This window comes from Pogona vitticeps, chromosome 2 (genome assembly GCF_051106095.1).
Source record: "Pogona vitticeps strain Pit_001003342236 chromosome 2, PviZW2.1, whole genome shotgun sequence".
Classification (NCBI taxonomy): Eukaryota; Metazoa; Chordata; class Lepidosauria; order Squamata; family Agamidae; genus Pogona; species Pogona vitticeps.
Window position 1 is genome coordinate 55,600,462 of NC_135784.1, and position 13,791 is coordinate 55,614,252.

General features: G+C 39.3%; 1 protein-coding gene across 1 annotated transcript in view; it reads right to left on the bottom strand.

Moving 5' to 3' along the window:
- The window catches only part of SSUH2 (ssu-2 homolog), a 39,252-nt gene extending 26,713 nt beyond the window's left edge, over window positions 1-12,539 (bottom strand). The window contains exons 1-4 of the mRNA XM_020791422.3: window positions 12,425-12,539; window positions 4,801-4,896; window positions 3,958-4,039; window positions 2,387-2,516 (exon numbers count right to left, since the gene is read on the bottom strand). Of these exons, the coding sequence (XP_020647081.3) occupies window positions 2,387-2,516; window positions 3,958-4,039; window positions 4,801-4,896; window positions 12,425-12,461 (345 nt within the window). The 5' untranslated portion in view covers window positions 12,462-12,539. The remainder of the gene's footprint in view (window positions 1-2,386; window positions 2,517-3,957; window positions 4,040-4,800; window positions 4,897-12,424) is intronic.
- Window positions 12,540-13,791: the final 1,252 nt, after the last annotated feature.

Sequence of the window (13,791 nt, forward strand, 5' to 3'; positions counted from 1 at the left end):
ATATGGAGATCTAGACCAGGGGTTCTTAACCTTGGGTTACTCAGGTGTTTTTGAACTGCAGCTCCCAGAAACTCTACCCTGCACAACTACTGAGTGAAGGCTTCTGGGAGTTGCAGTCCAAAAACACCAAAGTAACCCAAGGTTAAGAACCACTGATCTAGACCAATGGTCCCCAACCTTGGACCTCCAGATGTTCTTGGACTACAATTCCCAGAAACCTTCACCATCACCTCTGCTGGCCAGGATTTCTGGGAGTTGAAGTCCAAGAACATCTGGAGGCCCATGGTTGGGGACCACTGATCCAGACTACTTCAACCACATAACAGGAAACAAAATATGAAGATTGTTACAGCTCAGGGTTAAAAGTCAAAATAACTGGGAGAAAGAAGCGCAGGAAATTTATTTATTTATTTATTTATTTATTTATTTATTTATTTATTTATTTATCCCACCTTTCTCCTTGAAAAGGGCCTATGGTGGCTCACAACAATAAAAGCCAATATTTAAAGTTGAAAACAATGAGTATACAATAGCAGTTAACATCATTAAAAGAGAACATTTTAAACTGCAAACAATTAATAAATAAATACATTAATAAAGAGTCATCTTACATAATTAAGGCAAAGATCAATAAGTATGCTTTTTTTTTGTACACTGTATGCGAAGTCTACAGAAAACGCATCCACACAGACCAGTACCTACACAAAAACTCCAACCACCACCCATGACAAAAAAGAGGCATAATCAAAAGACTGGTAGACCATGTGAATCGGAACTGTGAAGCTCAATTTATCAGCACCGAACTCAACCATCTGAACTGGGTCCTACAGGCAAATGGCTATGCCAAGAATGAAATCAGAAGAGCCATCAAACCCAAAAAACAACACCAAACTGAAGAAGAAAAACAGCCACCCACAAATAAAGTATTTCTGCCATACATCAAAGAGGTCATGGACCGCATGAGGAAACTTTTGAAAAAACACAGGCTACAAACAGTATTCAGGTCCACCACAAAAATACAACAAATGTTACAGTCTGCAAAGGATGAAAGGGACCCCCCTCACCACTGCAGGAGTATACCGAATACCTTGCAGTTGTACTAGGAATATATTGGGTCCACAAAACACAGCATTCACACCAGAATTAAAGAACATGAAAGACACTGCAGACTAAAACCACCGGAAAAATCAGCAGTAGTGGAACATGCCCTGAAACAAGCTGGACATGAAATTCTATTTCAAAACACAGAAGTGCTGGACAAAACCAACAATCATTATATCACAGTACACAGGGAAGCCGTTAAAATCCACAAACACTGCAGAGCTTAAACAAAAAAGAAGAAAGTCTAAAACTCAACAAAGCCTGCTTCCCCGCTCTGAAAAATACATCCTGCAAATGAACCACAAACTCTACCCAGCCACAAGGAGCAATGATCACTGCACACAAAAGACTAGCTAATGACTCCCATCAATCACAGTGACAGATCATCTCCCCGCCCCTTATCACAACAATACACCCATAACAAAAAACACACTGATCACCATAATCATCCAATCTCCTGAAAAGGACAAAAATCTGATTCCACAGCTACAAATACTCAACCACACTACAACCCAACACAGATAGAGTTCTAACTCCTGTCCTCTGAAGATGCCAGCGACAGAGACTGGTGAAATGTTAAGAAGAAAAACCTTCAGAGCATGGCCAAACAGCCCCAAAAAACCTACAACAACCATTGGATCCTGGCCGTGAAAGCCTTCAAGAATACAAAAAAGTCACTTTGAGAAATGGAAAACACAAAAAGGGAAAACACAAGTAGTACTAAAAATCCTGTCAAAGCAGTAATGCAAAACAATTTATCTAAAAATCACACACTTCTGAAGAACCTTAGAGACAAATTTGGGTGTTAATTGAACACAGAATGTTCAGTGCATAAAGAGTGGTTTCTTTGGGGGGGAATTAAGTGGTGGCACTAGTCATAATTTTGCTGGCTTTATCTTTCTTAATTTATGTTACTTATCACTGCCCACTGTTACTGCACAAAATGCTTGTGTCAATTCTAAACATGAGGCAAACAGTAAGGGTTTAGCATGTTTAGTTTAGGCCACTACTTGCTTGTCTTATGTGAATGATCTTCTTTCCATATGTTAGCTGTAGGCCTCTGAGAAAATGTGGACATTTGTCTGCTCATGTTGGGCAACTGTGACCTGCTGTTATACACTAATGATTGTAAAGAAGGGAAATGTGCCTTCAAAACACACTCTTTTTAGATCTGGAAACAATCCAATGGATTCAAGTGCTTTACCATCTGTACAAATCCACCGTTTTCACACACCCAACTTCGTTTAATTTTGCACCTGTTGGAAATCTACCTAGGGATACTTACTCTGTATAATGTCTGTGGCTTCAATTCCTGAATGACTAGCTCTCTGGCAGCTCTGTTGCCATAACAACATTTGGAATGGACAAAGCTGAGGAGCGCATTCCGGGCCATGTCTTCTGTCATTCTTGGGATCCTGATGATTAAGTACACAGCACACAATCATTTTGAAAGCATCTATACATGAAGGAATGCCTATAGTAAGTAGGCCAGGAATGGCAAAAACGCAATCAGCTTGACCACAATCCTTCAGAAAATATTCACTCCTTCTTCAGTGATAGTCATTTCTAAATTTTGTGCCTGGGGAGCAGTAGCCATATTAGTCTAATGCAGGGGTTTTAAACTCAATTTACCTGGGGGCCGCTAGAGGCAGAGTCTGGGTGAGGCTGGGCTGCATCAGATTTTCCGCCAAGCGGAGCAAGAGCCCAAGGAAGTCGCCCAGGAGTTTCCTTACCTGACAAGACAGGTGGGCTGGCTGGCAGGCTGCAGTTCTGGATGGAGGGTGCAAGAGGTGCTTTCTTGGGAGAGAGCCGGCGAGCGAGGCAAGGCTTTTTTTTTTACTCTTGACAGCAGAGGATGTGTGGGTGCTTTGGGGGGGCAGGCAAGGCGAGGGCCACAAACTATCATCTGGGGGGCTGCAAATGGCCCCCGGGCCACATGTTTGAGACCCCTGGTCTAATGCAACAATTATTCTCAAAGCACATGAAATAACACCCAGTTTCATACTCAGTGAAAGAAAATCCTTCCAGATGGGAAAAACTAAAGGATCTGACCTCAAGCCATTCCAATAGGCAGCTACCCTGAGACAACACCTCTCAGAATTCAGTTTATAGATATTAATACAGTGGTGCCTTGCTGGATGATGATAATCCGTTCCACTGAAATCATTGTTTAGTGAAATCAGTGGTTAAAACACTGTACTGCAGCTAAAACTGTGCTCACGACCTGGGGTTCAAATCCCAGGTAACCAGCTCAAGGTTGACTCAGCCTTCCATCCTTCCGAGGTCGGTAAAATGAGTACCCAGCTTGCTGGGGGGGCAATGTGTAGCCTGTATAATTAAAATTGTAAACCGCCCGGAGAGTGCTTGTAGCGCTATGGGGCGGTATATAAGTCCAATAAATAAATAAATAAATAAAATCTAGCGAAAAGCATTTCCCATTGGAATGCATTGAAACCTGTTTAATGCATTCCAATGGGGAAGAATCGTCGTTGTCTAGCGAAGATCAGCCATAGGAAAGCCGCTTTGCGAACTGCCGATCAGCTGTTTAAATAGCTGTCTTGCGAAGCTTAGGTCCCGAAAACACCCATTTTGTGAGCATGGAGGGAGCTGTCAAAATCGTCTAGCAAAAATTGGTTTGCGAAGCAGGGACCAAACATTGTCCCGCGAAATTCCCCCATAGGAATCACTGTTTTGCGAATCGCTATAGCGATCGCAAAAAGTCAATGTCTAGCAAAAAAACTGTCATGCGGGGTAACTGTCTAGCGAGGCACCACTGTATCTTCATGGGGAGAAAACTCATACTAGTGCTAGACCTGATCAACTTTCCAAAATAAGAAGCAAACAAAGAGGTCTCACCTGCATTCCAGAAACACAGGGTTTTTCCTCTGTTCGCTAAACATCTGCAGCATCTCTGGAGGTGGAACTATTTTTTTCCTGACTAAGTAGAGCATGTAAAGAGTTAGTTTCCATTATCAGTAATTTATTGATACCAGTGAAGAAAAATTGAGAGTATCCAGAAAACCTAGAGACCAAGGTATTTTCATCCTTCCAGCATCTGGCAACTAAATGTCCCAGAGAGATTAACAAACAAGACATGACATACATATATTTTCAATGATGTTTGTACCTAGTAGTTCAAGGTGTGCGGTCTTGGAAAAATTCTTCCACTTTTAGTCATCACACCTTTCACCATTGATATCTCTGTCCACCCAATGAGTTTAGTGTGCTTGTGTTAGATTCTTTGCTGGGTGTGATTGTCCTCAATAATCATTAATGACACATTTCTATCCCCAGACAAGATTAACACTCCAATAGGTTAATCACTCTACTGATTAACACTCTAGTACAGTATATTTATTTTTATCACAATCAAACAGGAAAATTCAGGACCATATGCAGAGACATGAGAAATCTGAGTTCATTTTTTAATTTTCTAAGATTTCCAGTTTGAAATTTGGCAAAAACCCTATTGATACAACGATCTCATGATAGACAAGCAAGAAAGCAAAGACTAGCATGTGCTGCATTTACTGAGAACCCACAAAAATTACTTTTCATACTTCAACACTCAGGATCCCCCACCCAATATGGTTACTGAGCTTCCTCTAAGCTTTGGTTATATTATTTCATTTTATGTTGCGCATTTCATTTGCAGCAGTACATCCATTATCCTTGGCCACCATGAGCATGCACACCTACCATGATCACGAAAACTCCATGCATAATGACCCAGAGGTTCTAAAATATCTGATGGTAGGAAAGGACTTTCAGGCTCTGAATCCTGATCCAAGGAAGCTGTTTGAGATTAAAAAATATAAAAGTGGAACATTGAGGTAAGTCATCATGTATTGCGTCTTTTTATGTGCAACCACAGAGTAATAAACTGTGAGAAGACATTTTAATTCCACTGTTGGGAAACATGACAGTCAAGAACCAAGGCTGAGATGAAAATGTCTGTGCTTTTGGGTTAAAGTCTGCTTTTGGTCCATCAATCTTTGGAATAGAGGTCATAACTTTCCATCTTTGGGATCCATTTCCAAGGATCATTTCCCTGACATCATCTTTCTTTTCCATGCCATATGAAAACCTTCTTCTTTGCCCAGGTCTTTTACCATTGCAGTGTATAGTTGGGAAGGGGAAGGGGGAGAAAATTTGATACTGTGTTCTGTTTCTTTACTGTGAGTTGTTTATTGTTTTACTTTGATTTTTCCTGTAAACTTAGTTACCCCAAAACCTTCACTTGAAGAACAGTTAATGTTCACTGTTTACTTTCTATACTTGGAACTCGAGAAAACTTCCTTCTAAGTAGGTATGCATGGGGTTCCACTGTGAATGTAAATGTAAATATGTATTCCCAGTTTTCTCTCCAAACTTTAAACTTTGTATTTGTAGGAGTTTCATTACATATGAAGTTACCTGATCAGTCATCAACAACAATATTTTAAGGACTCCTTTTTGGCAAAGGAAGAGTTTTCCAGCCCATTTGGTTCACATGCGGATATGCATTATGAATGTGGTCTAGTGGATGTAGTGGGTTCAAATCCCTGCTCAGCCATGGAAACTAAACAGGGGGGAGGGGTGGCACTGGTAAAGCCACTCCTTAAATATTTCATATACTTTGAAAACTCTGTTAAAGTCACTGTAAGTCAGATGCAACTTGACAGAACATAGCAACAGTTTCCCATATGCTTCTAGTCTGTTTTGCACCAGGAGAGAACATCAGGAACATGTTGAATGGTTCAGGAATATGATTTATTTCTCTGGAGTCTAGTTTTGGAAATTGAGGAGGGGACAACTGTGTTGTGCTCCTGCTTGCTAACTTCAGCCTGCTCCCTGCTACCTGAGTGGTGTGACCACCTTTTGTACCCCAATAGTTCTTTAGTTTCCGCTACAAGAACCACATTAACTCTGTCAGTCAGCACAGCAATGCACGGGAGGTTGTCATGGTGATGTACTGCAATGGTTAAACTGCAGTAGTGCAATCAAGACTCTGCTCATGACCTAAATTCAATCCTGACAGATTTAAGTAGCTGGCTCAAGGTTAGCTCAGCCTTTCATTCTTCCAAGGTTGGTAAACTGTCCAGAGAGTGGTTTAGCACTAAGTATGGGATGGTATGTAAGCAGCACACTTTATAAACAGCACACCTTTACCAAAAGCCAGGAAGAATTGTCACGGTGCAATCTGCTCACAAAACCTGTCATTATCTAATTTATGCAATTTGCGTCTGCTTGACAAAACGTGGGTGCTCAGGTAGTTTTTAATATCATTTTAAATATCATTTTTAATAACAAGCAGATCATTTTTAATATCAAGCAGAATTCTACAAACTCAGATGCAACTCTTACATTCCTGCAAATGAAGCTTTCACAGAGCTGTTAGCTTTTCAAATTAATTTGACTCCTCCGTTTTAAAATTAAGTGAGTGTTCGGGTAATTTTAAATTAATTTGACTGCTCAGTGCTTTAAAATGAAAACCAACACGTCCTGAAATTTCTGGTTTAGGCCCCAGACTTTATTTTTTTGGAAACATTCATTGTAATAACTTATATTGCCTCTTACATAGAAAACCTTGCAAGTTGTGTCTTAACACTAGCCAAAGACTAATCTTGGATGCCAGATGTTCTCTTCGTTATGTGTTCTAAAAATATGCTCCTGCTGAGCCATAACAATAGGCGCTCCTGATGCATAGTACAGAAACAATGGATTCATTTGTAACCCTCACACCAGAGTGTTTTGTGTCCTTTTCAAAGTCCTTTCAAGAAAAAACCTAATGAACATGGAGGGTCCAGGAAATGCCATTTGCTAAAAATATGCAATCCTAACACAAGAAAAAGTGACTCCCTGCTATCATTCATCAACATGATTAAGTACATCATTCTGTTGAAAGCACTTACAATTCTTCAGAAAACAAAAATAAAATTTCCATTATTCCAGCTATTGGAATGAAGTTGAGGAGACACCAGCCCGTCAGTCCAGTTCTCATGGAGTTTGTGTAATATAATAGTAGAGCTCTAACTCCATGACAGTTATTTGATTGTGATATGAGCAAAGGCTAGGTAACTTTTACTACATATATCACACTTGAGCATCCATACTGGGTGCACAGTCTGCATGATGTTTTGGTAACTTAACACCCATACACTTAAATCAATCTGGTTTCTGGATTCAGTATTGGCTCAAATTTTTGTGATCTCAGTAAAGCAGTTAGGCGATCCAGTCATCTGAACAATGAACTTCAGCAGTGCTTTCCTTACAAATGAAAATACTTCAGTCATCTGAGGGTGTGACTACACCGCGGGAAGATTTGCTTGGATCTGCTGTGATCTGCATGTCTTCAAATCAGATTTCCATGGGTAAAATCGCTGTAGCCTTCCAGACAACAAATAATTTTCTGAAGTCAGCAGGAGGAGAGAGCTGTGTTCATATGGAAAGCCAACAGCAGAAGCTGCCTTTGACAAGGTGCTGATTGGCAATTTTCACTGTTTTTTAAAATTTGGCTTTCCTAAGAGACCTAGACATATGCTGATATAGTGTTGTTTGAAATCCTCTTTTTAAAAAAAATTCAACAGTTGGTATTTCTCACCCCTGTCTGTTCTTCCAATGGCAGTGTATTCAAATATTGAAGAAAAAGAAGAAAGACATGATACATTTGAGAACAAATTGCAGCCAAATTAACAGTATTATCGAATGCCTCGACTTAAATGGATGTAATCTGCAGTCCAGATTTTGAAACTTGCTACTAACAAAGGAACCTGGCATGAACTTCTGCTAATGATTTTTAAATGTTTTTCCCCCTGCAGCATCCACAGCTCTGCAGTCCCTGGCCTGAGAAAGACCTGTACAGGAGGAAAGCAGTTTATCTTTGTGCTTAGCTAATGGTGTAATAAAAGTATCAACCACCGTCACTTTCAGATTGTGCACAAGAACTACACAACCTTTTGTGTGCCAGCATCCCATGCTAAAAAGGAATCTTACCCTGACCTCAATATGAAACCTCAATTTTGAAACTTAGTTTTAATAAAGTTGCCTGGAAGGGATATCTGTCCACAATCTTAAGAGTCTTAATTCTTTTCCCCCCTGCATCATCCAGAGCTCCATTGAGAAAGAACTGTACAAAGTCAAAAGCTAGCTTATATCTCCAATTTGTTAGAGTCTAATAAAGGTATCACCTACTCTTGGCTTTGAATGGTAATAAATCTCTTGGTCTTAAATGGATCATATGTTTTTCTTCTCTTTCTTCATCATTTGAACACACTGCCATTGGAATAACAGGCAGAGGTGAGAAGTACCATCTGCTGAATTTTCCAGTCAAGAAGAAAAACCTTGAAGTTGTAGAACAATGCAAGTTTTAAAAACAAGTGATGTGAGCATGATTTAATATCAAAGAACCAGCTTGGTAGCAAAAATTATCTCCAGGTGCAATGGATGCATTTTTGATGTTTCATCAGAAAAAAAATACACATTTTTATTTAGCGGTCTCTTATTGAACTTATTGACTAGGAACTAGCTCTACAAGATTCCCCATTATCTTCAAAAGTTGACTACAGTCTGTATACACAACAGTTCCATTTAGTTACAATGGAAGAATATGTGAGCCAAACAAAAGCACAAAATACTTTATGTAGTTAAAGAGCAAAGTTATAAATAGTTCCTGCTTGGAGGGCGTTATTTTGCAAACAGATCTGTTGCTATAGCAATCCATTTGGAACATAACAATAGTATATAAATACAACGTCATTACTGTAGGTTAGTGGAATAAGAAAACAGAATCAACTAGAAAGAAAAGGAAGCAAAGATCTCAGTAGATCCATGTCTGCTTTTACTATGATTCCTGCTGCAGTCTTGTGACAGTTCAATTGAACCCAATGGCGAGCACACAACAATTTCTTCTGTTGAAAAAGCAAAGTTTGATGCTTATCTACTGTCCCATGGTGCTTAAAGCCCCCTCTAGGCAGTTTACAATATAATTATGCAGGTCACCTATTGGCAACCACCCACCCACCCTCGCAGCTAGATACTCATTTAACTGACCTCGGAAGGACTGAAGGCTGAGTCAACCTTGAGGTACTTGAACCTGTCATTATCCTTGTGAGCACAGTCTTGAGTGCAGTACTGCAGTTTAACCACTGTGCCACAAGGCTCCTAGACATACATGGAGATTGTAAAAACTGCACTGCTCCAGTGCATGGCTGTGTTAATCCCCTTGTTGGACATTGTCCTGCATCAGCTGTGGTGCAGTGGTAGATCTTAAATGTGGTAATTCACCAAGATGGTCCCCACAATCTCACCCGAGGAGAGTTAAAAAAAATGTCAGCATCCATGTTCACCTACATCATCAATCAGTTCTTGATACAGTGGTTCTTGAAGTTTACCAGGTAGAGGTAGATGTAAGAGGCCTTAATTGCTTACGCAAGACTATGCCACACATGAAACATTCCCATGAATACTGCAACAAGGAAAGTGTACAGGAATGTGTTGTTATTGGTACAGTCCATTTCTCCTCTGGCTAATCTGAAGACACCAGCTAAGTAACAGGAAAGACTGTGAGTGCAGGATGATGTCATTGTTCCTGGTGATCCAAAATCATGACACACCACCTTGTATGCCCTGGTTCTGCTATGGACCTGTATACTGCAAAGCATCCACCACAAAAGTGCAGGGGCTGTTTATGATTGGGACTGTTGTATATATACCCTATCAATGCAGCATTTGCAGAATGGGGTGGGCTAGAACTACGAATGAAAACATAATTAATAAATATACACAAATGTTTATCCTGTAAACATCCAGAATGTCAAGTCCCTGGTCCCAAATCCCCATGAGGCCTTTCTATTTCTCTCCTTTAAAAAAACACACAAGGGAGATAAACAACTTCTTGATGGAGGGGAAAATATAGCAAGGAACAAGACAGTGTGCATGCTATCTTTGTCCATTGCCACGGACTGTAATCTGTTTATACTGCCTTAGTTAGGTTCACCCATCGATTTTGTAGCACTGCAGTATAAAAGGCAAATACCCTAGGAAAATTGTCCGTAAATTGCCCTGATCCATAGTATTCATGTTGCACAAACATAAATGCTATAGATCAAGAAAATCTTAGCAAGAATATCACCTCCTCATTTTGCACTTAGGACCCCCCTCCCCATTACATCTGTAATAATAACTGTAATCTTGGCAATTGCTTTTCTGTGGCTGTTACAGATCATCCTGGACAAATACAGCACAGTCCTAAATTGCCCAGCCTCTTTCTTTATTCATGAGTATTGAAGAAATAAAAATGGGGATGCTGTATTGAGTAATACATGTAATCTAGGCTGATCTGACCTGCACTGACTTTTAAAATAGGCAATGTTGGTAAACAAGGCACAGAAAAGTAGGTTTAAAAACCACAATTTTGAATACAGTGGCCCATGCCAATATGTATATACTTCTACTTTTAGCATGGTGGAAATCCTGTTGGCATATATATACCTACAGAATACGAATATCCCCATCTCTAGTCATGACATCACCAACAGAGGGATATTTTAGTAATTAAAAACCTTTTCCTTCTCTCCTTCAGCTTGTCCATGAATAATATATTTCATCACATGGAAGCCATGGGAGCTGCAAGAGGGAAGGAGGAAGTCTTTTTACTGAAAATCTCCCTCCACTGATAGTGTAATATGGCAGCACTGATTCTGGATAATGAAACAACCCTTCCTTTTATCCCATGGCTCCCACAGCTTCCTTGAGATGAAAAGGATTATTTGCAAATCCGATAAGCTGTGGAAGAGAAAGCAGAAATCTTTAATTACCAACAACCTCCCCCTGCTGGTGATGTCATGACTGCCCCCTAACTACAGGCAGATCAAAAGTGTGAATGCTTCTTAAACTGTGTGTGTGTGTGTGTGAGTGTGTATATACATGTGTGAGAGACAGAAAGAGTAAGGATGAAAATACAGCTGCCACCCCAGCGCTACAATTGGTATTGTGCCTTCTGTCCTAGTCACCTGCCTCAAATGATGTTGTTATTGTGATATGTATTATTATATGCATTATTATTATGTATTATATGTTGTTATTGTGATATGCCGCCTAGAGTGGTCTTAAACGACTAGATAGGTGGGATATAAATAAAATAAAATAAAATAAAATAAAATAAAATAAAATAAAATAAATAAATAAATAAATAAATAAATAAATGTATATAAAATATTTCCCCACCTCACAAGCAGAAAATGTTTACAAGGGAAAGGTACCACAGATCATTAACGAGGGACTGCTGAAGCATATTCTATTTTATGCAGTTGTGTAGTGATATGAAAGAAAAGGAAACATTTCCCATACAAAGAGAGAAAAATTGAAAATGGAATAGAATAGAACACTATCTCTTTTGGTACACCAGAAAACACTTTCATACAAAACCTGTGCCAATGATGGGAAGGTGGTCTTTGAACCTAGTTCCCTCTTAGATGTAGATATTCCTTATTTTCCAAAGTGCCTCAATTCTAGACTGAAATGCCTACTCCCGCTTATGCAACAAGTTCATTTAAGACCTGTGTTTGTAATACAGATAACAAAGTATTCACATGCTTGTTAATAGCCACAGGTTTCAAGCTGGATAGTTCAGTGGTTTAGTAGAGGCTAGGATTCCCCACTGTGCCTCCTTGACAGGGACTGGACTTGATGATCTATGAGGTGCTTTCCAGCTCTGCAGTTTGATGATGATGATGATGATGATGATGATGATGATGATGATGATGATGATGATGATGATACTTACCTAGAAAGTCCCATTGGACAACTAATTACTAGACACTGTAAAGATTACACTGTCAATTGCCACACCTGATAGCAAAGTGTAATTTAATAACTTTCCCCCAAAGTTCATAAACATTATGAATTCATACAGTTTAACATCAAAAGATTTCTCATGTTGCTTGTGCTAAGTACACTAAGCTCACTTCCCAAGAGTTGGACCAATAATTGTAATCCCAAATTAGTCTGTATCCTGTTCTGAAGGTGCAAACAGAACAAAGACATAAGAAAACCAAATGAAAGAATCCCATTGATGCAGATATTATGGTAATTCTGCACACAGCATTGTTCTTTCAGTCTGTCATTAATATTATTCTAAAAGCTAATACATGCCTGCTAGACCTTCTTTTGGAAGCCAAAGAAAACTGCATGTGTTTACCACATGCCAGAAACTGTCTCTCAGTGCAGAGTTTAAAGCAGCCTCCTGAAGTTTAATGCTTAACTTCCTGGTGAAAACATTCAGTTAGAAATCTGCTTTGCTAAGCATACTTACTGACTGATGAGTACTTTACACTTTACTTACTGTCTTTGTCTCCATTCTGTTCATAATCCATTCTCATGGTGCAAGATGAAGAGAGTTGGTCTAAGGTATGCTTCCCTGTAAAAATGTAGGCATATATTGTTCACTCATCTGTATGAGGAACAGTTACAAGTCCCGGGTCAGTCCACTCAGCCCCTCCCACCTCATTAAACAATTTGAAGTCAAGTGATTTATCATCTGTCACTAATGAAACAAATCCCAAGTCATGTGATGTAAACCAAAGGCTGCTTTGACTCATGCCTAAATCCTATACAGACATTTTTTCATCATCTTTTATGTGATTATGCTTATAATCTTTATTACTTCTGCCCAAACACTGTGTTTGTTGTGGAAATTCACTGCCGTCATGAAGAACAGGGTGGATTTCATTGCTATGCAATTTTAAATAAAAACTGATCCAATCTATACTTTGTGAATGATTGTGGCTGACAATCGAACCCAGAGTACTGAATGTTATATTTTGAAAAGAACCCCTTCCCTTACTTTTTGACTGCACCACACAGAAAATTTGTGTCATTGCTTATTATTAACATCCTGCATTGATCCTGATAAGCAAGAAGAATACAGGGAGATACTTTCTGACTAAATAAATAAATAAATAAATAAATAAATAAATAAATGAATAAACTAAACTAAACTAAACTAAACTAAACTAAACTAAACTAAACTAAACTAAACAGAGATACTTTCTGACCAAATAAATAAATAAATAAACAAACAAACATGAGCAGTGTTTCAATAAACAGTAGCATCTGGATCTTGACGCACCCTGAACTGTTTGTCACAGTTAATACACATGACTGTCACAGTGCTTGCTGGGGTGTTACTTGACACTACACTTCATCTTGTGCTGATCAGGTATGGGCCTGTGGAAGTCCATTTTGTATAAATTTCACCCCTACCACAGAGCTGTGATTAACATCTGTCAGAGAATTTTTTTAAAAAATTAGCATAGTTCAGACCTGTGCAGCAACATGATTTTGCAGTTTGTTCATATGTGCTACTTTTTCTTTTGCATCTTAAAGACCAACATACGTACTAGAGCAAGAATTTTTGTGGACTATCATTTGGTTCCTCAGATGTATAGAGCACTGTCCAGAATATTAGGTATGAACAAGAGAGACACAGCAAGGCGTGGATTGTGGGAAGTAAGACCTGGAAGGTTTTTTAAAAAAAAGATGTTGAAAATGTGATGCTCAAGCTCTCCCTAAAGACAGTATGAGGTTTGGACAGGGAGTCACAGTGGGCACAAATCTACCACCTTCTCTCTGAGGTAGGTCCTCTAAGCCAGTGGTCCCCAACGTTGGGCCTCCAGATGTTCTTGGACTACAACTCCCAGAGGCCTTCAC